Below are 27,425 nucleotides of genomic sequence, written 5' to 3'. Positions count from 1 at the left end.
AGATTAATCGTAGCCAGAGCGTACCCCCAGTTAAAAAAAAAACAAAAAAAACCATAAAGTCAACAGGAGAGGAGTATTATTCAGACCTGCAGTTCCCAATGGTCCGGAACCCCGCAGCGCACCAAGGAATACCATTTTTAAAGAGAAATATATTTAAAAAAAAAAAAAAACGAATACCCAGTAGGCACATTTTTTAAAAAAAAAACGAATACCCAGTAGGCACATTGATATAAATGCCGTCCCAACCGCGCTTCCCAACATAGAAGACAGACACCACGAGCAAAGACAAATAACAGAACCGTAATTCGCATCGATCGGGCAAATTAAGATACACACGTGTCACCATACTCTTAGCGGCCCGTAACCACCTCCATCGAACGTACCACCCCGCCTCTCTGGCATCCTTTTGTACTTTAATTCCCCACGGCTCAAAAAGAAAAAGAAAAAGAAAAAGAAAAAGAAAAGGCATAAAAAATCCCTCCAAAATCCTAGCACACTCTCCCACGCACTAGGCACCCTCTTTGTTCTCTCTAGAATCTACCGTCAGATCTGGATCGGAACAAGATGAGCTCGCCGGCGCCGGTTGCTGCGATGGCGGAGTCGCAGCAACGGAATTCGTCTTCTTCTTCGTCGTCTTCGAGTTCAGGCGAAATCTCGGTAAGAATCGAAGGGGAAATCAGCATTGGTGTTGGAACCAGCGGTGATGGTGATGAATTGGAGAGCAGAGAGGCAGTTGATGTTGCTTCAGTTAGCAACGGTAATTCGTCAAGTTGTTGAATTTAATTCCGTTGTCAAAAACAGAATTCTGTAGTTCGTTTCTAAATAGTAGATTCTGATAACATTGTTGAGCATAGGGATGAGAAATTTCCGTTGACAGTTTGTTTCTTATTGTGTTTGCCTAATTTCTTGGTTTTATGGGCTTATAGATTTCTTTGTTTAGGAATCGGCGGCGGCGGGACATCAAACACTTCAAGGGTTGAAAAGCCTGGTGTCAACAAATCAGAATCAATTCCGAGTCGGCTTAAGTTAGAAAGATCCAAAACTGAGGGGCAAAGACATCACAATATACTTGCTGAAGAGGCTGCAAAAATTTACGATGACAAGCTTCCTGATCAGGAGAAGGTATTATTAGCCTTCTGCAAATACTCGGTCTCCAATTCCTAATTACGATATCTATTCAAGATGTGGAGTAATTTTAGTTAATTTTGGGACAGTGATTAGTTGTTCCTACTTGATTTAGGTTTTTATTTCCTATAATTGTGGTGTTTTAAGTTGTTGAAGATGATGGAACCATGGTTAGAGTTTTTATTTTTTATTTTTTTTTGAATATGCAGCGTATATTGTTGAACAGAATGGCAACTGTCAAAGATAATGGAACTGTAGAAGTTGTGGTTCCTGGGGATGTCGAACCCCGAACTCTTGGGGTCGGATCTGATTATGCATGTAATGCAGTTGCTGATGACGAGCCTCTTGATGCAACAGACCAGTATATACCGCCACTGCAAATAGTAATACTCATTGTTGGCACGCGAGGAGATGTGCAGCCATTTATTGCGATAGGTAAACGTCTACAGGTTAGTCGATGATTCTTATTATCAGCTTTTCAATGGGAGCCCTATTCATGAACAGTTGTTTGAACTTTTAATCTTCAAATTTAAGCATGTTTAACATGTTTGCTATTTATTCCACTGAAGCTTTCAAAAAAAATATGAAGGTTGGGTTGTCTTAGCCATTATTCATTCTTTTGCTGCATGTGATCACACCCATCATTTTTGGCTTATGTTTCTAATGGTTTTATTCATCTACAACGCTTATTGTGTGCTTTCTTAAGTATTGGTTGCTGAAAAAGCTTGCTTCTTGCTATGTTATGTGAACAGAGAAAATCTAAAGTTCCATTTTGTTCACTGTATTGTTTACAATGAAAGCGTTAGTAAATATAAGTTCGGATTATTATCTACTATTTTGTTTTCAAGACTTAATCATTTGCAAATATTGTTTCATTTACAAGGGCTTTTTTGTGCAGGATTATGGCCATCGTGTTAGACTGGCAACTCATTCAAATTTCAGAGAATTTGTCTTGACAGCTGGGTTGGAGTTTTTTCCTTTGGGTGGAGATCCTAAAGTTCTTGCTGGTTGTATGTATTTAGAAATGCCACTTATTTTAAGTTATTGGGCTCTTTCCCCCCCTCAGTCTATATGTTTTAGTCTTTTGGAATAGTTCCATATCTCTTAAGTCATTGAAAGAATTCCAGGAAATGGTTTTCATTGTTCATGCTGCAGCCTAGGAACCATTCTTTTTGTGCAAAATGCACTGTTGGTTTATTATAACAAAGTGAAATTCAGATGATCTTTTGCCAAATTTGTAGGATTCTACCTGTGGATTACTCAGCATGGACAAAAAGTTTTAAGTTATACTTCAACAATAATAGTATTCTGGTCTGACTAGCAACAGATAATGCATACTTTTGTCTTTGTATTTATTTCTGTATGTTCAAAAGGTGCTATGGACAAATTTTTTATTGCAAAAGTTTTGACTGGAGAATTTTGGAGTTCATCTGAAACATTTAATTTTTCTTTCAAGAAAGCTTTCTAGCCCCAGTAAGTTGCTTTGTGTACAAGTTTCTGTTACAAATTTCTTCAAATATATTTGAGACTGATTCTCCAAAAGATTACATTATCGATTGCGAGTCTGATTTACTAGAGTTTATGCTTTATTGGATACTTGCAAATTCAGAATTTTAGTTCCTTCACTAACTTTCATGTTTTGTTTGGCTTTATTGAGCAGACATGGTAAAAAATAAAGGATTCTTGCCATCAGGGCCTTCTGAGGTATCCATTCAACGAAATCAAATAAAAGAAATTATATACTCCTTACTTCCTGCCTGCAAGGATCCTGATATTGATTCCAAAATCCCTTTTAGGGCAGATGCTATCATTGCCAATCCTCCAGCATATGGTAAAACTTCTTCTGAAACTCTCATAATGTTTTGCGCTTCAGTTGAAATCTGCTGTAATGTTCATGCATTACCTTTTTTCTTAATCCTCTGCTGAGTTTCCAGCACCTCTGTAACTCTTCCTGACTATAATCAACTGTTCGACATAAACCCTAATTGTACTCGTTCCTTCATGAAATGGGATCATGATTTTGTAAATGGTTCGTCACTGTACCTTAGGATAAATTCCTCCATTTCCCTTCGTTTATTCAATCTCAAGTTTTTTCCGTTCTTTATTTATTTTTGGTTTCATATCTGGCATCTCACTTTTTATGTCTAAAATTGCTTTCCTAATATATGAAGATCAAGGTAATTGAAACATTTATTTTTTAACTCCCTCATTTGGCATTGTTCTCCCTTTTATTTCTAAATGGGGGTTGTGGATTGGGAGTTATTTTTTTTGGTTTGTGAAATGATTCTTACATTTCTTTGTTCACTCAATTTTGTTTTAGGAAAGGGCAACCCTCTTGCTCTTGTTCCTCCTGTGGTAATATTTTGTAATTTCCTTGGATGTGCATCCTCTCTCTCTTTCTCAGTTTTCTTCAAGTTTTGGCCACTATATTGCTGTTCTTTGCTGTTTTGTATCATTTTCTCTTCCACCTCTCCATTTCTCTCTTTTGTGTGTCTGCTCTTACCAAATTATGCAGATGTGGCTTGTTTTTTTTTTTTTTTTGCATGGAACATCTCTGTTTGTTTCTTTCATAGATACATTCAACCTGTATTTATATTTTCATGTTCGATATTCTACAACTTACCCTTGTAATGTTTTCTTTAGGGCATACTCATGTGGCAGAGGCCCTAAAAGTACCACTTCATATATTCTTCACCATGCCATGGACGTAAGTCTTCCCTGGGTAATGGAATCTTGTTTAGTAGGATGTAGCTTCAACATTCTTACTGTTTGTCAATGTTGACATATATAAATCTCTCTAATGGGTAAATCCTCAACTGTTTCAAGCAATTTTATTTTTTATCTTTTCTTGCCAGGCCAACTAGTGAATTTCCTCATCCCTTGTCGCGAGTCAAGCAATCAGCTGGATATCGAGTAAGCCCACTGGATTTTTTCCCCTTTTAGCTCTCCTTGTGGCTTCAATTTCTTTAAAATATCTGGTTATTTCTGACTTACTTTTGGTCACGTGCAATTTCTGTAGCTTTCATATCAAATAGTTGATTCGTTGATTTGGCTTGGAATACGGGACATGATAAATGATCTTAGGAAAAAAAAGTTGAAGCTACGACCTGTCACGTATCTCAGTGGTTCACAGGGATCTGACTCTGATGTCCCACATGGATACTTATGGAGTCCTCACCTTGTCCCTAAACCAAAAGGTGCTGCATACAGGGAGAATGTTGAAAGTTTGCATTACAGTTTTACCTGCTTCTGCTAATCTTCTACCATGCTAAATAATTATAGCTAACATTTCATATTGAGTGCTTTTCCTGTTTCAGGGCAAATATATGGGAATGTTCGTAGCTGGATGTTTATTAGGTTAGGTTGCATAATATGAAGTTTTAGGGCTTTAGGAATAGAAAAACAGAACATAGAGAATAAACTTCTGCCCTCACACTAAAAGGTTTAGGATTCACTTCTAGATTGGAAGCCTCACTCTCGCATAGCCTAGCAAAAACTGCAATTTATTCAATAGAAAAATTCTCTACTAGAAATCAAAATACTACAAGGATATTTATAATGCTCAAATGACTCCTAATCCTGATGGGACTTGGATTCCTATGTAGGAAAACATAAGGATTCCAATATAAGAAACATAAACAAGTCCACTTTTTTTAAGGACTAAATAAAGTATCTGAACAGGAAAAATAAAATAATAGACTCCTATCAAAATTCCAGCAATTCAGTAAAATTATAGAATTGCCCTGGACAACTTTGATGCAGCTCTTTTGGAACTAAACAACATCAGAAACTTAAACCAAGTCCCACAAGGAGTCCTTTCCTTTATCCCACCAAATTATGGCGTGTGCCTTGAGGCTTGCATATCTCCCCCGTATCCCTTTTGTATACTTTAGACTGTTTTCTACCATGTCCGCTCGTGTGTCTTAATGAATTTTACACAACCAGGGTTATTGTTTTAGACAAAAGAATGATTATTTGGTAGCACCTGAACCTTAAAATGTTTTGTTTGTGATAGCTAATTGTATCCCCTTAGGTAATTGGATGGGGGTTTTTGTGGTAGCGAGCTTCTAATTTCTTCACTTTGCTCTGAGCATCTAGTGTCTTTTCTTGATATGCTAGAAAGTTATGTCGTGGAATCATATTTTTGGTTGCTAAATGCTTTGCCTTTTATAAATTTTTGAAAAAAACAAGAAACTTGTGCTATTGAAGGTACCCTTTTTTCCTTCATAAGGTTGCAACAAGTCAAAGTATGCTTTGGACTGCTCACACTGGGTTTGGTAAAAAATCTTTTTTGAGTTTGAGCTTGAATGAATCTCCCAAATTCTATTTGAAATAATCTATGATTTAATAGCTGAACTCAAAACTCATATCATCTAATTAACCAGCTTGGAATCATGTACTCCAAAATAGAAGACTTGCATATGCTGTTGCCTAATATAACAAATCATAGAATGTTTTGAGGATGATTCCATCTGCAGTGGTGAATTTTGTTTTTAATTCAAATGGCTTTAATGGATATAACTAAGATAAATCAATGTTTACTGGTATCTATAAAATGATCCTGAGATGGAGCATGTAAATAGTTTGTTCTTGATCCTCCTTGCAAATCTAAAACTGTAGAACCTAGTCTAATCCAAGCTTCGATGCTTTACTAAACAAGTTTGAGGTCACGTTTGAGTGTGTTTGTTAATTTTCATAACTGATCACAAATGAGTTTTTATCTCATGATTCATGCTGTCTACGGATGGTTTATTTCTTATTATGTGCGATTTCATATTAAACAAGCTGGTATGCAAGCTGGCATGACTTTTAATGGAAAGGTTCTAATTTATAGTTTGCATTTTTTTTTCTTGATGTGCAGATTGGGGGCCTAAAATTGATGTGGTCGGCTTCTGCTTTCTTGATCTAGCATCAAATTATGAACCTCCGGAATCACTTTTGAAATGGCTTGAGGCTGGTCAGAAACCTATTTATATTGGATTTGGTAGTCTTGTGAGTTCATTTCCTAGTTCTTTCTTTGATTTTGTTATTTAAAGGAAATTTAAGGTCTGTTTTCTATCCAAACATTACTCATGAATTGTAAATGTATGTTCTGACATGCGCATTATGGAATCTTGAACATAATTCTTATATCTTATGTTATTCTGACATGGGCATGAGAGAGATTGTTGAACATAAAGAGTTCCTATGTGTTTTCTGGCTAAGATGATACTTATTTGTTCATATTTGGTTTGTTTGAAGTGGATTATTGTTGAAGTTTAAGCAACTGCAGTTCAAAAAGAATCAACTGCAGCAGAACCTTTTCGTGTTCAGATACTACCATTTGATGTAATCTGATGGGTGTCTCATGTGATAGAAATAGTCCATATTGTTTTCATAGGACTGGAAACCTGTTGTTTCCTCCCAGTGACATAACTGATCTTATATGTAATAATTTGTTAGCGCGCTGATGTCTCAACTATGTGTGGATTAGCGTGTGAATTGAGATATAATCATAATTGCGTATTTGGTCAACATCAAAGTGTCAGTGCCCAATAATTGAGTGCGGAATTGATACCAAGAAGATCTACTTTGCAATAGGATTACACTAGTTGCCATCATACATGCTTTTTTCCCCCCACCATTTTCTTAATTTATTTTCTCAGTTCACTCACTATTTTTTTAGATGTTGTCCTTACATTCTTCTTATTCATGCCAGCCTGTCCAAGAACCAGAAAAAATGACCCAAACAATTGTTGAAGCGGTGGAACAAACTGGGCAGAGGGGCATCATTAATAAAGGCTGGGGTGGCCTGGGCAACTGTAAGTTTCCGGTCCCCCCTTTAGAGTTTAGTATGTTTACTAGCTGTCTCTTTTTCCTGCTGTACTGTCCGTGTGCACAGCATATCATCTCTAGGTATTTGCACTCTATCTATTTAGCTTAATTTTGGTTCCTCTCAGTGGCAGAACCGAAGGACTTTATATACCTACTGGATAACTGCCCTCATGATTGGCTATTCTTGCAATGCAAGGCAGTGGTAAGGCTTAATTTTTCAGCTTTGTCAGTTGGATATAATACTTGAAAAACAACTGTCACTCATCAAAATCTATAAAATGCGAAAGAGTAGGGAGGTGAGAAGTTTGAGTAGTTGATGATGATGTTGATTGGGTATTATATATTCTTCAGTCTTTGCGTTTCCTTTTTCAATCTTGTTGTCCAATTGTTGTTAGCTTGCACTTTGCTGTCAGGTTCATCATGGAGGTGCTGAAACACCAGCTGCTGGTCTTAAAGCTGCGGTAATAGCTGTGGCTTGTTCGTATTGTAGATTTCAGTGTCCGGTCCTTTCTGTCCTTTTTCTTTATCCTCCTCCTTTCGTGAATGTAGTGCCCGACAACCATTGTGCCTTTCTTTGGTGACCAACCCTTCTGGGGTGAGCGGGTGCATGCGAGAGGAGTAGGTCCTCCACCCATACCTGTTGATGAGTTCTCACTTACCAAGTTGGTTGAGGCGATACATTTCATGCTAGATCCCAAGGTAATGTCAAATCACTGGACATATACTAGCTGAGGATAAAAAGAAAAAAAAAAGTCACAATCTACAATCTACAATCCACATGCACAGTCCTCTTTTCCTTTCAGGCCAGGTAGAATTTATAATCTTGCGAAAAGCTTGACAAGAAACACTTTGATAAGCTCAAGTTCATTTTGGGAAGTGGGGAAAATGCACGTGCGGACTCCTTATATTTATTTACTCATCCAGGGAACTCCTTTCGATGGGCTTAAGTTCACTTCATCATGTATGAAGGGCATTAAGAGAGTTTGAACTTGGGCAATCTCCTTTTGATCTGGAATTAAAAACATGATCCATCTATGAACTTTCTAATCTTGGCAAAAAGATACAGTTTATGGCTGCTGGCATCAAGGAGCTCGAGCTTTAAATTTTTACTCGTGGCATTGAAAACACTTCTAGTTATTTTGAGCTAAAAAAGCAAAAAGTAAGCTTTCGAAAAAATGTCAAGCTTGCCTCCACATCAATTCCAGTCGCCGAAAAAGTAGGATTACTGTCATTTAGAACTAGAAGAAACTATATATTTGCAACGGATTCTAGGCGAGGGATTTACCCGATGAACTTAACATGTCAGGTGAAGGAGAGCGCGGTGGAGCTTGCCAAAGACATGGAGAATGAGGATGGTGTTGCAGGAGCTGTAAAAGCATTCTTCAAGCATCTCCCTCGAAAAAAGCCCGAGCCCGAGCCCGAGACCGAGCCCGAGCCGTCACAGGAACCATCTAGTATTTTCTCCTTCAGTAAATGTTTCGGCTGTCCCTGAATCTCAACTGGATCCATCTGGACTTGGTGGTGTGCTCAATTTACCTGTATAGCATGATAAGATTCCTCGGTAGTGGTGTCTGCTGAGTACTAACCGAGATAGAATATACCTGTTTCGTGAACAGCCAGAGGAATTTTCGACCATACTTGATAAATTGTAATTATCTCCATTTATTGCGGTCAGTAGGTACGTACTCGGTGCAACAGTTGAGCCGTTTCCTAGAGTTTGTACTTTGTATGTTCGTTTGTATACAGCTTCACCGTTTCGATTCCTTTAGGTTTCATGGGATGATGGGTCATGATTACGGGTCTCTCTCTCGGCGTCACCTGCCCAGGTGGATTCTGAATTTGTGGTTTGTGTTTGTGGCGCTGTCTTCCCTCGAGAACTGAATGTAGGCGGCGTCTTCTGCTCGACTTTTTGATGTCGCTGCCCCGCAGATGAATGTCTATTTGCAGTACTTGTCTGATTGGAGTGGGTCCCATGTTGCCTTAAATCTGGCCATCGTTCTCTTTATATTGTATTGAAACCGTGTGAATAATCACCGCCTAATGAAGATGATTACAGGGGTTGATTGTTTTTGTGATTTAAAAGTATTTTAGAAAAAGTTTAAATCTTTTTATATTTTTATTAATTTTAAATTAATATGTTTTTAGTATTTTTAAATTATTTTAATATGTTGATGTTAAAAATAATTTTTAAAAAATAAAAATATATTATTGATATATATTTTGATATGAAAATACATTTGCAAAGTAGCTGTAAATATACTTTCAAAAGCGGAGCTATGGGTTCTCCCTGGTCGGGGGCATGACAGAGAGGCTTCGGTGCATGCCAAGTGGATGAAAAAGATGACAGATTGCACGGAAGTGGCGGTGGAGAATGCAGGACGAGTGGCTGGTAGCCCCATAACTCTTATTTATAGAAAGCGGAGGAAAAAACAGCCTTCTGCATGGACATATTAAATATTTAACACAGCCAATTACTTCGGTTCAGACCAAGTGGGGACTGGTTTTAGCTTCCAAGTCCCACGATCCTACCACGTTGGCCATTGAAGAGCGCAAAGCTGATCGTCCAAGCGCAGCTTCTCTGACAGATCTGACTCTCCTCTTTCTCCAAAACAGATTAGGCTATCCATCTTGACCACTTCAATTTTTGGACAAGAAAAAAAAACAAATCGCTTTATCGAATGCTCCGTATCGGAGAGTGTAGCCCTCGCTTGAGTGGGAGAACTGTGCGTTGAAACCCGTGGGGAACCTGATTAATCCAAATATAAACCAGAGTATTAAGTGCTCACTGGCCTTCACTTGTGGCAAGAAACTTTAAGTGGACGAACGAAACAAAGAGTTAAACTCCTCCAAGATGAAATCCATTTGCCCAGGAAACTGATAATTGTCATAGAGAGAGAGAGCTTCCACTTCCCAATCCAGACTGATCTTCCTCCAGTAGCAATGCAGAAACTTCCCCGCCTCTCTCTCTCTCTCTCTCTCTCTCTCTCACATCTCCTGTTCCCAAGCCCATGCAGCACCCTATTTAGTGATGCTACACAGAGACTCCTCACATCTTCCAACTCTTGAGAACTAAGTATATATCAAACACCAAGTCAGCACATTTGGGTATTTCGTCCTTCTGCCGTTCTTTTCAAGCATTTTATCTGCTATTCTTCTTCAAGGTCTTACCTTGTGTCCTCTCAACCTTTTTTTTTTATCAATACAATAAATTTTAACGAAAAGAAAGGTTTCTCTTTCGTTTTAGTCTCACTACAGTCCATTTTGTGACTTTTATTTCATGATGAGAGATAACCTTCGATGATTTCTTTTTTCTCCTGGTAGCAGACATGGAGCCCGAAGAAAAGGTCTGTCCAATCAATGCAGGAGAAGACACAACAGCACGAGTGTTTCCTTGTTTATTCTGTGCAAGAAAGTTTCACAGTTCTCAAGCCTTAGGAGGCCACCAAAATGCTCACAAGAAGGAGAGAAATGCAGCAAGGAAGGCAAAAGGAGCATCTGAAATATTCCCACCACCAACATTCCCAATGATGTTTGCTCCTAGTCATCATTTAGGGCTCTTGCACCCTTCACTGTACATAACTGCTCATGCAGCCACCCTCCCGTGTCCTCCTACTCACCAGTTTTCCGATCGTTTTGGATCCAATAATGCAGCCACGTTTGATAATGTGCTGTTTTATGGGAGCAGGAGGCATCGTCAATATGATCAAGAAGATGACCAAAGTTTCTTGAACTGGCAAAGGAGCATGAGATGCAATGGATTCAACGAAGGTGGGTCCAACCAACATCTTTCAAGGGGGAACGGCAATCCCAAAATGGGGATCAGGAGTGATAAAGATCAGAAACTTGATTTGTCTCTTCATTTATGAAGAAAAATATGGTAAGATAATGACCTAGGCCGTATGGGCTGGATTAACTTTTGTAGCAACAAGCTTGAGAACTAATTAACTTTTAGTTATGGAATAAAGGTAATTGTAGAGTAGTTAATTTTCAATTTTCATAATCATTTGTTCTTCATATAGTGAAGGTTCTTGACCTCCAGACATTTTTTTGTCTTTTGTCTGTGGTAAACTAATCATCAGACTGGTTTATGTGTTAATCAAGATTAAGTTCTTCTTCAGATCACATTAAGAACACATCTCTAATGTCAATTCTTCAGTTTTCTTCTTTTCTTTTATCTTTGGATAAACAAGTAACTTTTTTTTCTTTTTCTTTTTTTATCAAATAATCTTTTTAATGTAATTGTTCAAACTATCAAGTGATTTTAAAATGTTATTTATATTTTTTTAAAATAATTTTTTTTAATTTTAAAACTTAGATAAATTTATTATATTTTTTATTTATTTTTTATTAAATAAATAAAAATAATAAAATTTAAATTTATAATTATTTAGTTGATGCTATATTAAAAAATTATATTAATCTAATAATTTAAATTATTAAATAAAATTTTAAGATATAATTTATATTATTTTTTAATATTTTATTTTTTTATAAAATTATCTTGTCATTTTATTTATTAAAAAAAAAATTTAATTCAAGAATTTTTAAAAAAATATTTTTGTTGATTTTGTTTTTTCATAGAAAATTTTTTTAGGAATTCTGTTTTTTGTAGGAATTCTGTTTTTATCCCTGCATGTATTCTTGGATCACAAATATTTAATAAAAAGGAAAAAATTTGATATTTAATACTTATGACTAACCTTTATAACCCTTATTGAGAAAATGATGGGACTGGGTCACTAAGGCTGGCTTCCATCGATGTTAGAGGAACCTTTATAATAATATTAACAATTATTTTATGAATTATCATGTGAATCTAATATATAAAAAAATATGCTTACGAATATTTTATTTTTGAATAAAATATTTTTTTGTGCTAGCTTGATATTGTGTGGGTAAAAAAACTAGTCAATCGCTATGTATAAAATCACAATTTCTGTAATTTTTGATAAACTTTGAGTCTTTGATATAATACTAAAATTAAATTTCACACCAATATTGATATGCAATCGTGCTCCACCTCTTAAATAATATACTGGAACATTACTGATATACTAAAAAAAAAAATAGGTATTTTACCGTGCAACCACCTTGTAGCTGAAAAAATATGTTGTTGTTCTTATAATTTTTTATTTTTTTTATATTTGGTTGTTATAGTATTAGTTTTTTTAGAAAAGTATAGTTTAGTCCTTGTAGTTTTGGTTGTTATAGTTTTAGTTTTTTCAGAAAAGTATAGTTTAGTCCTTGTAGTTTTTTTCCATCCTTTGATCCTTATAATTTTAGTTGCTTGCATTTTAGTCATAAACTTCATTTTCCTCACATTTTATTCAATGGATGTTGTGAAAAGTTCAATCGGTCCCTAAAGTTTTAGATTATCATATTTTTTACCCTTGCAATTTTAGATGTTTATGTTTTTTGCCCTAAAACTTTATTTCCCTCACATTTCAACCCTTAGATGTCTCAAAAAAATTATTTTGGTCCTTTGAGTTTTAGTTATTTACTATATTCTTGGCTAGCATTATGCCACAAGTTAGATTTTTTTTTTAATGTTACAAAAAATTCTAAATATGTTACATAAAGTAAAAATTTCAATGCATACTAGATAAAATACTTTTAAGGTATTGAGATGATGATATATTGATTGAGATTATAACACATTAACTTGATCCAGATCAATCATTGTTAACTTGCGAAACCTATGATCTGGAATATGATGTTATGATAACCTTATGAAATATAAATCTAAACATAATAGATAGCTCAATTCTAACAAACCATATACTAAAGGTCAAAAAAGAAAAAATAATAATTTTAAAAAATACAAAAGCCAAAAAATAAAAAATAATAATTTTAAAAAATACAAAAAAAAGCTATATCTAAGTAAACAAAAATATCGTTAGAGCATAACATGCTTATATTTAAGCAGTTGGTTTAATTTAATTCAAAAAAAGAATTTCTTAAAAAAAAGGCTAAATTTAACAAATATCAACAAATAAAAAAAATCAAGATAATCAGATTTATTTTAAAAGTTAATGAAAAATCCAATAAAAAGTAAATACAAAAATAATAGGATCTAGTCTTTAATTAAATCAAATGTTGAAGGTTGAAATTAAAAAAAAAAAACTGATCTTAAAAAAAAATGAACCAAATAAATCTCCTAAACCAAGGGTAATCTCAAAAAATTTACAATCCAGTAAATGATAGACTTTGGCTTAATTAAGAAGTTCAATTCAATGTTAAAAAGATAAAATTAGAAAAATAATAATTTAAAAAATTTATCAAAGTAAAAAATAGCAATAAAAAATGGAGGATGAAATTGTAAACAAAAAAATTTAAAAATGATCTCAAATAAAATAAATAGTAATAAAAGAATGAGGATCAAATTTGACTTATCAAAAAAATTAAAAAAAAAAGATAAAATGAAAAACAATTAATCATACAAAAAAAATCAAATAAAAAAAAATCAATTAAAAGCAATTAAAATAATGAAGATGAAATATGTCAAATTAAAATATTAAAGGAGGATGAGATTAATTTTTTTAAAATCTATAAATAATTCAAATTAAAAAAAATCTGCTGAAAGAATAAGAATCAAATTCAAAGAAAAAATAATTGAGGGATTGTTCTGAAGTTTTGGAAAGTTAGGTGTAGAAATTAATAAGGAATCAAACCAAAGAGAATCACATCACACATGCCGCCTGTAAAGGAGGCCATGCCATGATAAATAAAAAAAACTAAAGAATTCTATTTTTATCCGTTATAAACCACTATATATGTTGTTTGAGCAAAACGAAGCATCTTACTCGCATGTTCCAATAACTTTTTTTTTATATAATTATTAAAATACCAAATTTCTCTTAAGACAAATGATAATTACAAAAAGTCAAAAACAATAAGCTTTCGAAGGCAAAGTAAGGAAACTTTGATTTCAAAGACAATAAAATTATTTTACTATGTTTTCCTTTAAGGGCAATTAAGTAATTAATAGTGCAAAAAAATTAAAAAGACCAAGTTGTCCTTGCTCAAATATAAAATGACAAATGATCCTTGTGAAATGACTCAATGACCTCTGTTATAATCCAATTTTAGATTCTCCTCAAATTATCCTTTTCATTTAAATAAAATGAAAAAAAAGAAGAAAATAAAGGTCGGAAAAAATATAGGAAGGCAAGCGACTTGATTGGCACATGCATAAATGAGAGATGAAAGGACCAAATTAGATCTTTGATTTTATTTAGAAATTCAATGGCACCATTAAAAGATGTAAATATAAAAGGCAGTGTAAATTCAAATTCAAGGTAAACTTAAAAAACAAATTAGACAAATTTGCATAAAAATTCAAGGTTACTTAAACCTAATTAGATTTTTAATAGGGTAATTTGATTTAATCATAAGTATACTTAAATGTTTAATTAATTTTATAAATTAATTTAGGCCAAATTAAAATAATTAATTAAATACAATAACTTAATTAGACTTTTAATCGGTCAAATTAATTTTATTAAATAATTAATTAGTAATAAATTAAGTTTGGAAGCTTAATTTGAGCTTAATTGATATGATTTAAATTTTTAAAGACCATGTTTAATTTTTACAAGTTTAATGAAATGAAATTGGTGTTGAAATTGTAAGAAAAGCAAAGTTCAGGGGTCAATTAAGAGCTAAATTGAAGTATCTCAAAATCAATGACCAAAGTGTAAAATACGTGTAAGTTCAAGGACTACAATCATTTAAAATCAAGGGTCATCTTGAAAGAAATTGAAAGTTTAATAGTTGATAGTGGTCAAATTAAACAAATTAAAAACTAAGGATCAATTTGAAAAAGACATTTAAATCAAAGGAGTCAAATTAAAGTTTTCAAGGGTACGATTGCAAAAATTAAAAAATTTGAAGGTCAGTTGAGAGTGCATATTCTAGAATTGAAACAACAAAGACCAAATTGAAGTGTGCAAATTTCCAATTAGAAAACCCTAATTTCTAGGGTTTAATCTGAATGACATGTCTCTCATCTTTAATGAAGAGAATGATCAGCACTTTATCTAGTCTTTGTTTGTCATCTTCTTCAACTAAGAAGGCTAATCAGGTTGCCACCTTTAGGTGAATGAACAAAGTATCGTCAAACCACCTTAGAGACTCAAACCACCATTAATGGATTGAGAAACACCTCCTCTACAGGATCAATTATCCTCAATAGATATTTATACCTTTTTTAGCTTAATGAATTTAGCAACATTTTGAAGAGAATGATCGACACTTTATCTAGTCCTTGTTTGTCCTCTTCTTCAGCCAAGAAAGCTAATCAAGTTGTCACCTTTAGGTGAATGAATAAAGTATCTCCAACCACCTTAGAGACTCAAACCACCATTAATGGATTGAGAAACACCTCGTCTATAGGATCAATTATCCTCAATGGATGTTTATACCTTTTTTGGCTCAATGAACTCAGCAACATTTTGTTGCTCATAAACTTCCCCTATATTTGACAATTTTAAGTTTATCGAGAGCTTACTTTCCAATCAATGAATGTGAAGTTTTGAACTTTCAAATCAGATGACATTTGATCCCTATAATATATATACATTTTCTATAATCAATAGAATAATGTTTATGTATAGAGAAATGCTTTTTTTACTTGTTCTCATTATGGTTCTTGCTTTTTATTTTGGCCTTTAATCTTTTGTTTTTTAATTGTTTTGATGATTCCAATAATTCATGGTAAGCATGCTTAAGCTTAGGTTGCTAGGCTTAAGTTGTGTTTTTTTTTTTTAGTTTTATTGTAATTTTTTGTTTTAGATCTTTTGTTGGCCTTTTGGGCTTGCTGACTTTTCTAGGCTGACATTTATCCATTGAACTTTACTTGTGTTGTTGTTTTTCGAGTCATTTCAATTGATTGATAGTTCTTACATGTGCATTCGCATGCTTGTTAATCTTTAATCTAAGTTTTTTATGACTTAAAAACACCAATTTAAAGGGTTTTTTTTTATCTTCATTTCTTTTGTTTAATTTTTTGCATGAAGTTAAATAATCATGATATTTGTTTGATTATCGTGATGATTTAGTTTTATATTCTTATTTGAATAATGTATTTATATTTCTATAGGCCTTCATTTTGATTTGACTAAGTTTATTTTTAGAATCTTTGTTTTTGAGTTTCTTCGCAAGTTCTTAAGCAAATTCAAATGTTTTCCCCTTTTATCTTTATTTTCTTACTTTGGTTTTAGTTCGTGTTTATGGGTTTAGGTCTTTGGGCTAGGAAGCGTAATCCATGTGGTCGGGTGAAACCCATTTTTTACTAAGGCAATGTTTTGCATAATTATTTTTATCAAAGAAAAAACATAATATTTTATTTTTAAGTTATGTTTGTAAAGCATGTCCTTAAGATATTTTTTAAGCCTTTAAATTTTAGACAAAGACGTGTTTGGCAAACAAGTCATACTGATTTTCGAACAATGTTTATATTCTCATTTTTTGTGTTTTTGCCAAATAAACCCTCAAATAATTTTTAAAAATCCTAAAAAAATTCAGGGATCATTTTAAAATTATTTGTGATTCCCTCGTATATGTTTCTAACAATTTTACTTAATATTAGGGCTATAGACTTATGTTGTAAAATATTGACCTAGTACTAAAAATACCTGTTTTTTTCTAAAATTTCTAAAATTCCATAATTCTAAAACAAATTCTCATTTAAAAAATAAAAAAATATATTTTATTTTGCGTGCATATGGCCAACTTTTAAAAATTTATGCATATTTCATAAAAAAATATATATAAATTGCAATTTTTCATATTTAATGGGTATGATAACAAGTTTATGATTATCTATTAGGACTTGGTCATAATTTCAAATAAAAAACCATTTTTATTTTATTTTGTGGGCTTTAGAATGGTTAGTGTTAACCTAATGAGATAAAAATCTCCTTACTGAGGAGTACTTTTCTTAAACTTTAAACAAACTTTTTTTGGAATTTAAAATGATTAGGTTTTTAACCTGATAAGTTAAGGATCTTTTTATTGATGAAGACTTTTCTTAAACCTTAGTTGAATAACGAATAGAAACATGACTTTGCGTAATCAAACAAGGTAGCTTACCATATATAGAGTTTACGAGGGGTGATATGTTTTTTTCTTACTCAACCAGTCCTCTTATTTAGATCTTCGCGAACCATTAGATTTTTTAGTGACTATAATATTAGGTGGTGATTCCTAAACTCTTTTAAATCATAATTCTATGATTTGTACCAATAAATCTAAAATTCATTTGATCTAGGAAGCATAACCCGCCATTCGATACCGTGCATGACACAACAACACCTAATAAACAATTTACTTTTATTAGACAAGAAAATAGTTATTTAACTATTTCAATCCATAATAAATCAGGCCTCTTCCTAGTATTTTTCTTGTAGGTTGTAGATTTTTGTTAATATTTTAATTATAATTTTATTTTATTTTATGTTTAGGTCCTCGTATGTTGAAAGAAGAGAGTGAAAACCAATGGAAAAGAAAGAGTAAAGAGAAAGATCTTGTTGATCGCATTCCAATCAATAAATTACACCTATCAGTTTAGTGGATAACGTTGTTTACCAATGGATCTTGGTTCAAAAGGACAGCCCCTATTCGTTAATATTGTGGCTCTTGGCTGATAATATATGATGAAGAACCACACTACAAATGACCAACATAAAATATACCCTCTTGCAATTTTTGTTCTCAGGATCTTTATATACACATTTTCCTCCAAAATAATTTAGTGACTTAAGCATTAAAGGGAGTCCTCCTATCCTGATAAAGAACTTGATAAAGAAATTGTTTTGTAGTGAGAGTGAAGAACAACAAAACCTAAACACCTTAGCCTAAGATGCATCAATGAAAAATCCTAATTCAATTTGAAGTTTTTCCAAATCCGTGAACATGCATATAATTATTTGGCTTTAATGAGTTGGTATTTAACAAGCTAAAATTATGCCCTCATCCCCAACTAGTTCTGGTGTTGAATTACCACATTGATCTTAATTTCATCTTCCAAAAACATCTACAAGTTTGACCTCCGCTCATCATGACTATCGCAGAGTGTTGGGTTTGGTTTCACTGCATATATATAAGAAAGAACTAGTTTAAATCAATCATGCATGACATAAGAGTTACACAAGTGCTCCATTAGGTATTTGTAGACTGCAAAGTGTTCGGTTTATAAAAGCAGCTAAGTTAGGTTGGCGTTAGTAAAACAATCACTTCATAACTATGATGAATTCTGACTTAGTTTCTTGACTGATTTGATAAACCTAACGACACAAGGAAGTCCAATAGAACTGGCGCCCTTTTCCCTAAGGTCAATCACGACTTGTGATTTGGCTGGGAAAGAAAAAACTCAATTTGTTTTTCAAGGTAGTTTTATCTTGAATTCGGGCTATTAATTTGTGGAAATATTACTATAGAACTATTTTTAAAACCTTATATATAAATTGACAAAACAAAGATGTTGTCTTTTTATGACATGATCATCTTGGCTGTTCCCTCTTTCTGCTGGTTTTCTTTGATAGGAATGGACAGTGTGGAACCATGGCAACTGCACTTAGTCACTCTCCACACTCATTAATTATTTGTTTGTTTAATGTGAAGTCGATCCATAAATCTTTGCAAGGACGACTTGTGTCATTTGCTGTGGAAGGAGGACAGGAGCAATTAACGATTGACTTGCGGGTGTTTGATTCAAGCATAATAGATCATGTGCTTGCCATTTTGTCGAGTTAATAATGGTTTCTCATCATATGTTTTGAATGTGGAGAAGCGACTAATTTAGCAAGGAGTTGGTGGAGATATATAAGCAACTGATCACTATCATTTCCTCAGACCTATCAACACAAATTACAATCGGGTGCCTGAGAGCACATTTCTAGCTGTTTTTAAGTATTTTTTTATTTAAAAATACATCAAATTAATGAAAAAAAATCACTTAATTCATTTTCAAATGAAAAATTATTTTAAAAAACACGTAAGGAGTCAACATGAACTCCCACAAGTTTCATTACCAACTTTTGTTTTATCAAAGAGATGAAGAAATTGGTGGGATTAGCATTTCGTATTAAGGAAGGAATCAATTAACAGGCTCTAGCTCCCCTGATTAGCGGCGCACAGACATGCGACTTTTTTTATTTTTTATTTTATTTTCTCGAGTTGTGCAGGCAACGAAGAATCCACATACCAAATAAACAAACCAGCTGCTAACCCCCACCAACCACAGTTCGATTCTGATCAATATTCAATTTTACCAGTGAAGTTGGTCGGAAACGTCCCCCTGAAACCTCTTGTAACACGTTAACTACAACTTAGAAGTTGTATATTTGACCAAATAAGGGAACATGCACATGCATTCTGATGCGCAGGCAACACGGAAATAATGCCATTCAATGGATATATATATATTCGTACAGACACACTGATTATTAATTATGGCCAGGCATTGCTTCGAGCAATTAGAAAATGGAATGCGCTATAAACATGGTGAGTGCCATTTCAATATGGTTCTTGTGGGTGGTTCACTTCACCACCAAACTTGAGTTGATCAGTACGTACAATATTTAGCTAGTCAAGGTTCTTGTGGAGCTTTGAATTGAATGAAATGGTGGTCCACGTTCATTACAACTACAAAATTGTGTGTTATGTATCTTAATTTTTCACATTTCTTGGATTTTGAAGCAATTTCCAGAGATTCAATTAAAACATTCTTGACTCCCCCCTCCTCCCAGTGCAGCAGCAGACACAAACATGAAGGGACGTTGACCCTCCCGCACCATTAACACAGACGAATCGCAATAAAACAAAGATTTAGAACAGAATTTTTAGTTGATGACATTTGCAAATCATCACGAGAGGTAGGTAAATAAAGCAACGAAGCGGTGCTAGAGCTAAAAGTCCAAAAGTCTCTCTTTCACCATCATTTTGGAACAAGAAATCAACCTCGCTAATTAATGGCTAAAAAAAATCCACCACGGCTGCCATGCCCTTGCTATGTTGTGCACAGTCAATGCAAGTATTTTTTTTTTATTATTATTATTTGTTTATTTTCTCCTTAGACAATCCAAGTACTGAAAGTAGCATTTAAACAAGTGCCTTGTCAAGAGTTTTTTCTAATCCGAGTAATAACAGTCGACGTTGACAGGCTTTCATTATCCTTGTAAGAGTTATTTTTGTTATGTTTATGATTCAGGAACTCAAGATCAGTGGCGTGCAGGGTCCAAGACATGCTCCATAATTTTATGTCAATTAAGTTCTTGTGTGATTAAGGAAGCCGATTAAGTTATCAAGCTTACTTTAATTAATTTCTGACAGCAAGACGTTGCTTCAACAATACTGCTGTCTGCGTTGCACCTTCTCCCTCAATTTAACACTACAGAATACAGAAGCGGAAACATCAAAGTGAGCGAGGCTTTGGTGGGGGTAGCAAAACACCAAGACTTCATGGGGGCCAACCTGGCTTGCATTTCAAGGGATTGGCTAGCTAATATGCGGGGTGATTCCATCTAAATTTTGCAAGGACATGCACGTTTGATGAAGTGATTGTATATGTTTTTTTAATTAAGTATCTCCAATAATTTTATAAATTTTAAAATTAATGATTATATAAATTTTTAGTGATCTTGATATTTATAAAATTTAAATTAATAATTTTTAAAAAATAAATATAAAATCTGATAAGTTGAATTACATCCCTTAAAAATTAATTATATATATATATATATAAAAAAACATAAATATGATATGAAAATGAGAATCAATATTATAAAATAAAAAAACCTCTCCCAACCCAAAACTTTATATGATATGCAAAATCTTTAAAATGGTTTTATATTATAGCATAAATTCTCAAATAAAACTTTTAAGATTTAAGACTTGTGCAAGTGTTTGTACTAAATTTATTTAGAAATAATGTAAATAGAAGGATTTTAATTTAAAATATTTGGTCAAAGAAATTTTAATATTATATTAAAAAATAACCTTAATTCAAGAGTTTAAACTACTAATTTAGATTCTAAAATGATTGATTGATGAACGCTGGCCTTGATCGTAACCTTTTGCACTTGCTTTGACTATCGAAAGCCTTTAAGGTTAAGGGTTCAGACTGGGAAAACCCAGGCTGGGAAAACATAATAATAATTTAAAAAAAAAAAAAGTGAAAAGAGGTGGCTTTTTCATGGATGATCTGCCTTTAGATGACTAGCTCAATATTAATATGTTTAAATTTCACCAAAATAGTATATAAATTAAAAAAAATAATAGAGGAGATCACACCTCATATTGATGATTATAGCCATTATTACTTTTGTGAACTAGTCACAGCTATTGTTGCTTAACAGGGACGCAAACTCTCATGACTACGAACATAAGTGGCAATTGTTGTCTACCCTAATTTTGACAAACAAGGGAAATGGGTGAAAATTTGTTCTTTTTATTTTATTTTTGTTAATAAGCTGATCTTATGTCAGTGATGTGTTACAGCAACCCCCCGTGTTACAGAAAAAAAAAAAAAAGTTTAGAAAGTGTTTAACAATGTGTTTTTTTAATTTTTTAAATTAATATATTTTTTATATTTATTTTGATGTGTTAGTATCAAAAATAATTTTAAAAAAATAATTTTAATATATTTTAAAATAAAAAATATTTAAAAAACAATCACAACCTTTCTAGTTTTAACTACGACCAAACTCAAACCTCTGAATTGTAAAGATGCACAAATTTGTTGTGTTCTAGCTCATTGCAAGCACTCTTTGCGTCAACAATTGGATAGCATAGAGCGTAAGTGAAATCACATGGAATAATAGCAAGGATCTCGTATGAGCCTTATATCCATTAGATTTGTGAGAGCTCTCGAGCTGAGAAAACTAATTAACAGACCATTTGAAGCCACAGACGTACTGGGAAAGGCAAATGGAGACCCATATCACGTTATGGGCTGTACATTGAATGTCTAATCATACTACTGTTGCTCAAAACAAAAAAGGCAAGAAAAAGGATGCAATGATTTGATTTTTATTGAAGCCACGCCAGATTTGAGATTGAGACCTTTTTTCTAGTCAGATTCAGTTGTGATACAAAATAATAGCTTCAAAACTCCTCTCTCTTTTATTTTCGTATCAATATGTGTAAAAGATGGGTTTGGATGCCCACCACATTTCAAGTTCAGATACATGTTAGACTGATTTTAAAGATATAATTATTTTATTTTTAAATTTTATTGAGAATAATGTGTTCTAAAGTGATTTGTTGGGTTTTTTTTTCTTCCTATGAGTACTGACTTTTTATTAGGTTTTTATAAACGGTATCAACAATGATGTTCTAAGAAAATTCAAGTTAGATAGGAATAAAATCTATTTATAGAATAATCAATTAATATTTTAATTCTAATAATTTGATTTATTTTTTTATTTAAGATGATTAATAACTTATATCTAGCATCAGGTAAGTCAATGTGGCTAATAGCTATAGATTTAGGGATTTTTATATATTTAAATAAATATATTTTTTAAAAAAAACATAATAATATTTTTAATAGTATATTATTATTATACAATGTACTAAAAATTTTTTGTTACTATTATACAAAATACTATAAATTATAACAGTATAATAATAGAGTTATTTTTACAATAAAGAGTTGCAAAGCTTGCGGGGAGGGTGAAATTATCTTTTTATTAGGATATATATGATATTTAAAAGATGATTCAAGAGAAAATGATTAGTTCTAATATTTTGGGTTGCAATCAAACTCTTTACTCTTGAATAAGTTTAATATTGTTATTAATATTATTATTTATATTAAAAATATTTTTATTTTTATTATAATTAATATTATTAATCTAATATTTAATAAATTTGAAAAACAAATATAAATTTAATTAGAAGGGTAAATTTAAAAATTATTATTATTAATTTTTTTAAAAATATTATTACTATGAAAATAAAAACCATAATTTTTTTAATAAATTAAAAAAATATATGAATTTGAATAAAATATGTTATATATAATTATTAATATTATAAATATTATTATTGAATCTGTACCGTAGAGACAAGACTCTTGAATTTTCTTTTGCAAACAAACTCAACACTTTTAAATTTTAAGGTTTTTTTTTGAAAAAAAATAGCCCACTGTATAGAACAGTACACCTAACCAGTAATAGCTACACATAAAAAGCCTATCACACGAGTCAAAGCGCGGTAAACTAGCGGGAAACATTTGACGGGGGAATTTGCACAGAGACACAAACCGGAAGAACCAGTAACCTTGAAGAACATAGACCCCTTTTACCGTACTCATGAGCAGGACAGCTGTCAACGACGTACATATTACAATCAACAGACGAATCCGTACGAAACCATATTCAAAAACATTTGACAACGTGGCAAACATAACTAGCGAGTATCAATAACTCAACGTCAAAAGCGAGTAGCAAATACAGGTAAATCAAAATAAATAAGCTGAGAAGGCCGCGGTGGTCCCCAGTGATTGTGAACTGATGTGTCAGAGAGGAGGTGATCAGGCACGTGATGGACCGCCACACATGAGACGTGGAGGCTTAAGGGTTCTCTCTCTCTCTCTCTCTCTCACACTCTGTCTTTGGGAGAGAGAGAAGAAATCAGTTAGTAGCGGTTAGGGAGGTAGGGTGGCGGTTAAATGTGGTTAATATGAGAGGGTCAATTGACTTAACTAGAGTTAAAAAGGAGGGTTAAATAAAAAAGTTAGGCAAGTGATTTTAGGCTTGACAGACGTTTAATTTTCACTATAAGAAAGAGAGCTCAGCTTCACCTCTTCTCTGACTCCATCTTCTTCTTCTTCTTCATCAGTGCACAGAAAAAGAAACAGAGAGATTCTCTCTTTTCTAGAGAAAGAGAGAATAGAAAGAGCAATTATAAGAGAGTGTGTGTTCTTTGATTCAACAATGGCGGTTTCGCTAAGATGCTTTTGTACATGGACATTGCTGGTTCTAGTTATGTTTCTGAGAGTAAACGCTGCGGAAGAGAAAGACGAACTGAAATTGAGGTACATCTTGATGAGAATTCATTCAGTATAGAAGACTGCAGAGATGCATTTTGTTCACATTTGAATCACCGTGATCTTCATTCATTGCAAGCTCCAAAAGAATCTCCGTATACGAGCATTTTCTATTTGCTTAATTCTAGTGCATTGAATGAATTAACAAGAAAATGTTAGTGTTCAACACAGAGTCGTCATGATATTTTGTATTTATTCTATCAGGTTGAAGGAAACGCAGGAGTTGCTAAGCTCAAAGAACTCGTCAATGGCAGAGGGGGGAGTAACAGACAAGTTAAAAATCTCAACAGAGGTCCCAATCGTAAACGTTGAAAATGGTGGGACTCGGACCGTTGGATGAAATCGAGCGGAATCTATCTAACATCCGTTAATTTTAAGCCATTGAGATCGCGCCCGGAAAGTTAATCCGGACCGATCGTTAATTCGTTATGCTTGGATTTGTTAGAATCGCACTCTTTGGGTCTTTTTTAATGTACGAAAATGACCTTACTCGAGCAACAGGATTTTGTGAGGCTAAATTAGTCATCAAATATGTGTAAATCTCTTCATCTTGAATTAAAATTCAGATTTACTTGTATGTTTTCAGGTCTGATGATGCATGGAACGAGCATACTGTAGAGGATTCAGAGGAGGTGGCTGCAATGGTTGATGAGTGAGTGCCTCTCTCCTTCTCTCTGGTTTGTTTTTGGTTTTTTAATTTATTTATTATTTATTATTTATTTTGGATCCCTCTTCCTATGAGAATTATTAAGAGCAAGTCTAATGCATGCTAAGTTATTATTTTATTGGGCACATGCCGTTCTATTTCCATAAATCTCGTGATTCCATTGAATGAACTTCTTAAATTTTCGAGCTACGAAGAGACCACATGACTTGTGCATGTTTAAACTCAAAAGTAAACCCTGATCTAGTCTTCTTTATTGAACATTAAGTATAGTTTTTAGTTCTTACTGCTCTTCTGGAACATTAGATGTCATTCTCACCTCGCTGGTGCTGAAATTCCTGTCAAACGCAAAAGAGTCAACGACAAATGACGTGGCTAGTTTGAAGCTATAACTGTTGAAGAGTAGTCCTGTGGTTTTGAAGATATTAAGGGGAAAAGAAAATAAATAAATAAATAAATATAGGATATGTATATCAAGCATAGTCTCTACTGGTCTTTCGGAACGTTAGATGTATTTTTTACCTCACTGGTGTCGAAGTTTCAGTCAAAAGAGTCAATGACAAATGGTATATATGAAGCCTCAATACAGGATACGTCAAATTAATTTGAGAAAAACGCGTTACTAACTACTAATCAGGTGGAAAAGCAAAGAAAAGGGAAGAGGTAAAAGAGGGCTTGTTTAAATCTAAGGATAATTTCTAGCTGTTTTGGTTCATCCATGTTAATGTCTATGCGCTTTTTTGTTCTCTGTTACTGTCGGTTTTTGTGATAAATAAAAGACCCTTTAAAGTATTGTTCAAGAAGCTCCCATCTATCATTTGAGGATTAATCAACAACCATGTTCTCTACTTTAGCGTTCTCTCCTTCCACCTTTTAATCTTGCTGCCAGTTTATGCACATGCACATGTCCTGAGATCCGCGCACCACGCCCTTAATTTATTTCCCAGTCCAAATCTCATTCACAAGTACACTAGCTTTATATCAAATGCTCCTGTGATTATTTAATGGTCTTTTTAATGACTTCTAAGAAGTCATTGTTGAGTTTGAGTGTACATTAAACGAAAAAAAAATAATAATCCAGAGGAGATGCCGTTTTGCATGCTGACTTTTGCTTTACCAGATTGCAGGATATCTAGCATGCCAAACCCTTCTGATGGTAGAGTTTATGTCCTTTTGCATTGAGTCTTCTAATTTTACTGACAAGTTAGTTTCTTGAATCAAATTATGGGTGCTAATCTGCGTTGTTTATATATAACATAGGATTCCACCTCCAGTTGCCACTAAATTCTACAATCAATTTCACTCAAGTTCTGTCCCACTTCTAAAGAATTGAGCTGTTGTTATTCTTTCACACCATTACAAATTCATAAATTTTTCCACCAAGGCTAAAATTCACATTTTAGATTTATTGGAACTGTATTAATTACGTATATTGCCCTGTAAAAACACCAGGTGGGGAAGACAACTTAGATTCTGCTCCTATTCTCCAGCCTGTCAAGAGACAGGAGGTACAAGTCACATAGCACAGATCTGGTTTCATACCGTATGCCTTTATCCAAGTCCTTTTTGTTGATCCAGCAGCTGCTCAATTTATCCAATTGGGCCACCATGAACTCACTAAATGTCCACATTTTTAATGTCCAAAAAATGTCCACCGACACACTAAGTACCTCACTAAATGTCCACATTTTTAATGTCCACCGACACACTAGGTAACAGACAGGAATTAGTTCCCCCAGTCTTGCATTTATTTCTTTCCTACACAGCAAATTGAGGGAGAGAATCACACGCTTTTCCGTACGCACCGTATCCATCTCCCATCACATGGTATTCATCTTGAAGCGGGACAGCCTGCTTTAACTTCCAAGTGATTGATTAAATACTTACACTATATTGGTCCGCGACTTTGAACACATTTAATGTTGTTGCGATAATTGTACATAACTGTTGGCCTTTTCGTTCTTATTTTTCTGCTACACGTGCTTTAACTTGGACTTCAGACTGGTTACTAGTGGATAATTTAGTAGCTCAGATGTCAATTCATGGAAAAAGGAAAGGAACAACTTGATTAATTAGACGATGATGATAGCAATTTCATAACTGTGATTTCTGTTTTTACCAGGAGCATACGCAACAGCACTGAAAGGAGGAAATTGGGATTTTTCTCATGCGTAACGGGCAATCCTATTGATGATTGTTGGCGATGTGATCCCCATTGGCAACTCCACAGAAAGCGCCTTGCTAAATGTGGCATCGGTTTTGGACGCAATGCTGTCGGAGGTCGCGATGGAAAATACTATGTCGTTAGTAACCCTGGCGATGATGACCCTGTTAACCCAAAACCAGGGACTCTACGCCATGCTGTCATTCAAGACCAGCCTTTGTGGATTGTGTTCAAGAGGGACATGGTGATTACCCTCAAGCAAGAGCTTATCATGAACAGCTTCAAGACCATAGATGCTCGTGGAACCAATGTCCACATTGCCAACGGGGCTTGTATCACCATCCAGTTTGTCTCAAATGTCATAATTCACGGTCTCCATATACATGATTGTAAGAGGACAGGCAATGCGATGGTTCGTAGCTCGCCTAGCCATTATGGTTGGAGAACTATGGCTGACGGAGATGGTATCTCCATTTTTGGAGCAAGCCACATTTGGATTGATCACAATTCTCTTTCAAATTGCGCAGATGGCCTCATTGATGCCATAATAGGGTCAACAGCCATTACCATTTCGAACAACTATTTCACTCACCATAACGAGGTCA

General features: G+C 33.6%; 3 protein-coding genes and 1 long non-coding RNA gene across 8 annotated transcripts in view; 3 read left to right on the top strand and 1 right to left on the bottom strand.

Moving 5' to 3' along the window:
• Positions 1-279: 279 nt before the first annotated feature.
• Positions 280-8,986, top strand: LOC105114486 (sterol 3-beta-glucosyltransferase UGT80A2-like). 3 transcript variants are annotated; one of them, XR_840141.1, is made up of 15 exons: positions 280-757; positions 941-1,122; positions 1,335-1,574; positions 2,024-2,135; positions 2,786-2,956; positions 3,769-3,832; positions 3,981-4,038; positions 4,145-4,322; positions 5,987-6,117; positions 6,824-6,926; positions 7,065-7,141; positions 7,335-7,400; positions 7,489-7,638; positions 8,246-8,617; positions 8,709-8,986. XR_840141.1 is itself a non-coding variant. In XM_011011040.1 (14 exons), the coding sequence occupies exons 1-14, from the start codon at positions 565-567 to the stop codon at positions 8,429-8,431; spliced, it is 1,911 nt and encodes a 636-aa protein (XP_011009342.1). In that variant the 5' UTR covers positions 280-564; the 3' UTR covers positions 8,432-8,702. The 3 variants fall into 3 exon arrangements, 2 of the variants coding, with proteins under 2 accessions (XP_011009342.1, XP_011009344.1); XM_011011040.1 differs by lacking the exon at positions 8,709-8,986 and having other exon boundaries at positions 8,246-8,702; XM_011011042.1 differs by lacking the exon at positions 8,709-8,986 and having other exon boundaries at positions 281-757; positions 7,353-7,400; positions 8,246-8,702.
• LOC105114487 (uncharacterized) lies at positions 8,525-9,942 on the bottom strand. The gene is made up of 2 exons (XR_840142.1): positions 9,898-9,942; positions 8,525-8,746 (listed from the first exon to the last, which is right to left on the bottom strand). It is a non-coding gene; the product is annotated as an uncharacterized LOC105114487 (long non-coding RNA).
• A 65-nt stretch (positions 9,943-10,007) lies between these two features.
• On the top strand, positions 10,008-10,943 carry LOC105114485 (zinc finger protein 7-like). Of its 3 annotated transcripts, none has more exons than XM_011011037.1 (2): positions 10,008-10,100; positions 10,264-10,943. In XM_011011037.1, exon 2 carries the CDS (start codon positions 10,266-10,268, stop codon positions 10,803-10,805), a length of 540 nt encoding a protein of 179 aa, XP_011009339.1. In that variant the 5' UTR covers positions 10,008-10,100; positions 10,264-10,265; the 3' UTR covers positions 10,806-10,943. The 3 variants fall into 3 exon arrangements, with proteins under 3 accessions (XP_011009339.1, XP_011009340.1, XP_011009341.1); XM_011011038.1 differs by having other exon boundaries at positions 10,011-10,044; XM_011011039.1 differs by lacking the exon at positions 10,008-10,100 and adding an exon at positions 10,145-10,165.
• A 12,795-nt stretch (positions 10,944-23,738) lies between these two features.
• LOC105114484 (probable pectate lyase 8) overlaps positions 23,739-27,425 on the top strand; it is a 4,879-nt gene continuing 1,192 nt past the window's right edge. The window contains exons 1-4 of the mRNA XM_011011036.1: positions 23,739-23,980; positions 24,197-24,248; positions 24,577-24,644; positions 26,779-27,421. Of these exons, the coding sequence (XP_011009338.1) occupies positions 23,880-23,980; positions 24,197-24,248; positions 24,577-24,644; positions 26,779-27,421 (864 nt within the window). The 5' untranslated portion in view covers positions 23,739-23,879. The remainder of the gene's footprint in view (positions 23,981-24,196; positions 24,249-24,576; positions 24,645-26,778; positions 27,422-27,425) is intronic.

This window comes from Populus euphratica, unplaced genomic scaffold (genome assembly GCF_000495115.2).
Source record: "Populus euphratica unplaced genomic scaffold, PopEup_1.0 scaffold534.1, whole genome shotgun sequence".
Taxonomy (NCBI): domain Eukaryota; kingdom Viridiplantae; phylum Streptophyta; class Magnoliopsida; order Malpighiales; family Salicaceae; genus Populus; species Populus euphratica.
This window is presented reverse-complemented; position numbering and strand designations above follow the sequence as displayed.

Coding starts and splice junctions, on each gene's coding strand:
- LOC105114486 (XM_011011040.1), top strand. CDS start 565: ATGAGCTCGCCGGCGCCGGTTGCTGCGATGGCGGAGTCGCAGCAACGG. Junction 6,927..7,064: donor CTGGGGTGGCCTGGGCAACT/GTAAGTTTCCGG, acceptor GGTTCCTCTCAG/TGGCAGAACCGAAGGACTTT. Junction 7,142..7,334: donor TCTTGCAATGCAAGGCAGTG/GTAAGGCTTAAT, acceptor AATTGTTGTTAG/CTTGCACTTTGCTGTCAGGT.
- LOC105114485 (XM_011011037.1), top strand. CDS start 10,266: ATGGAGCCCGAAGAAAAGGTCTGTCCAATCAATGCAGGAGAAGACACA.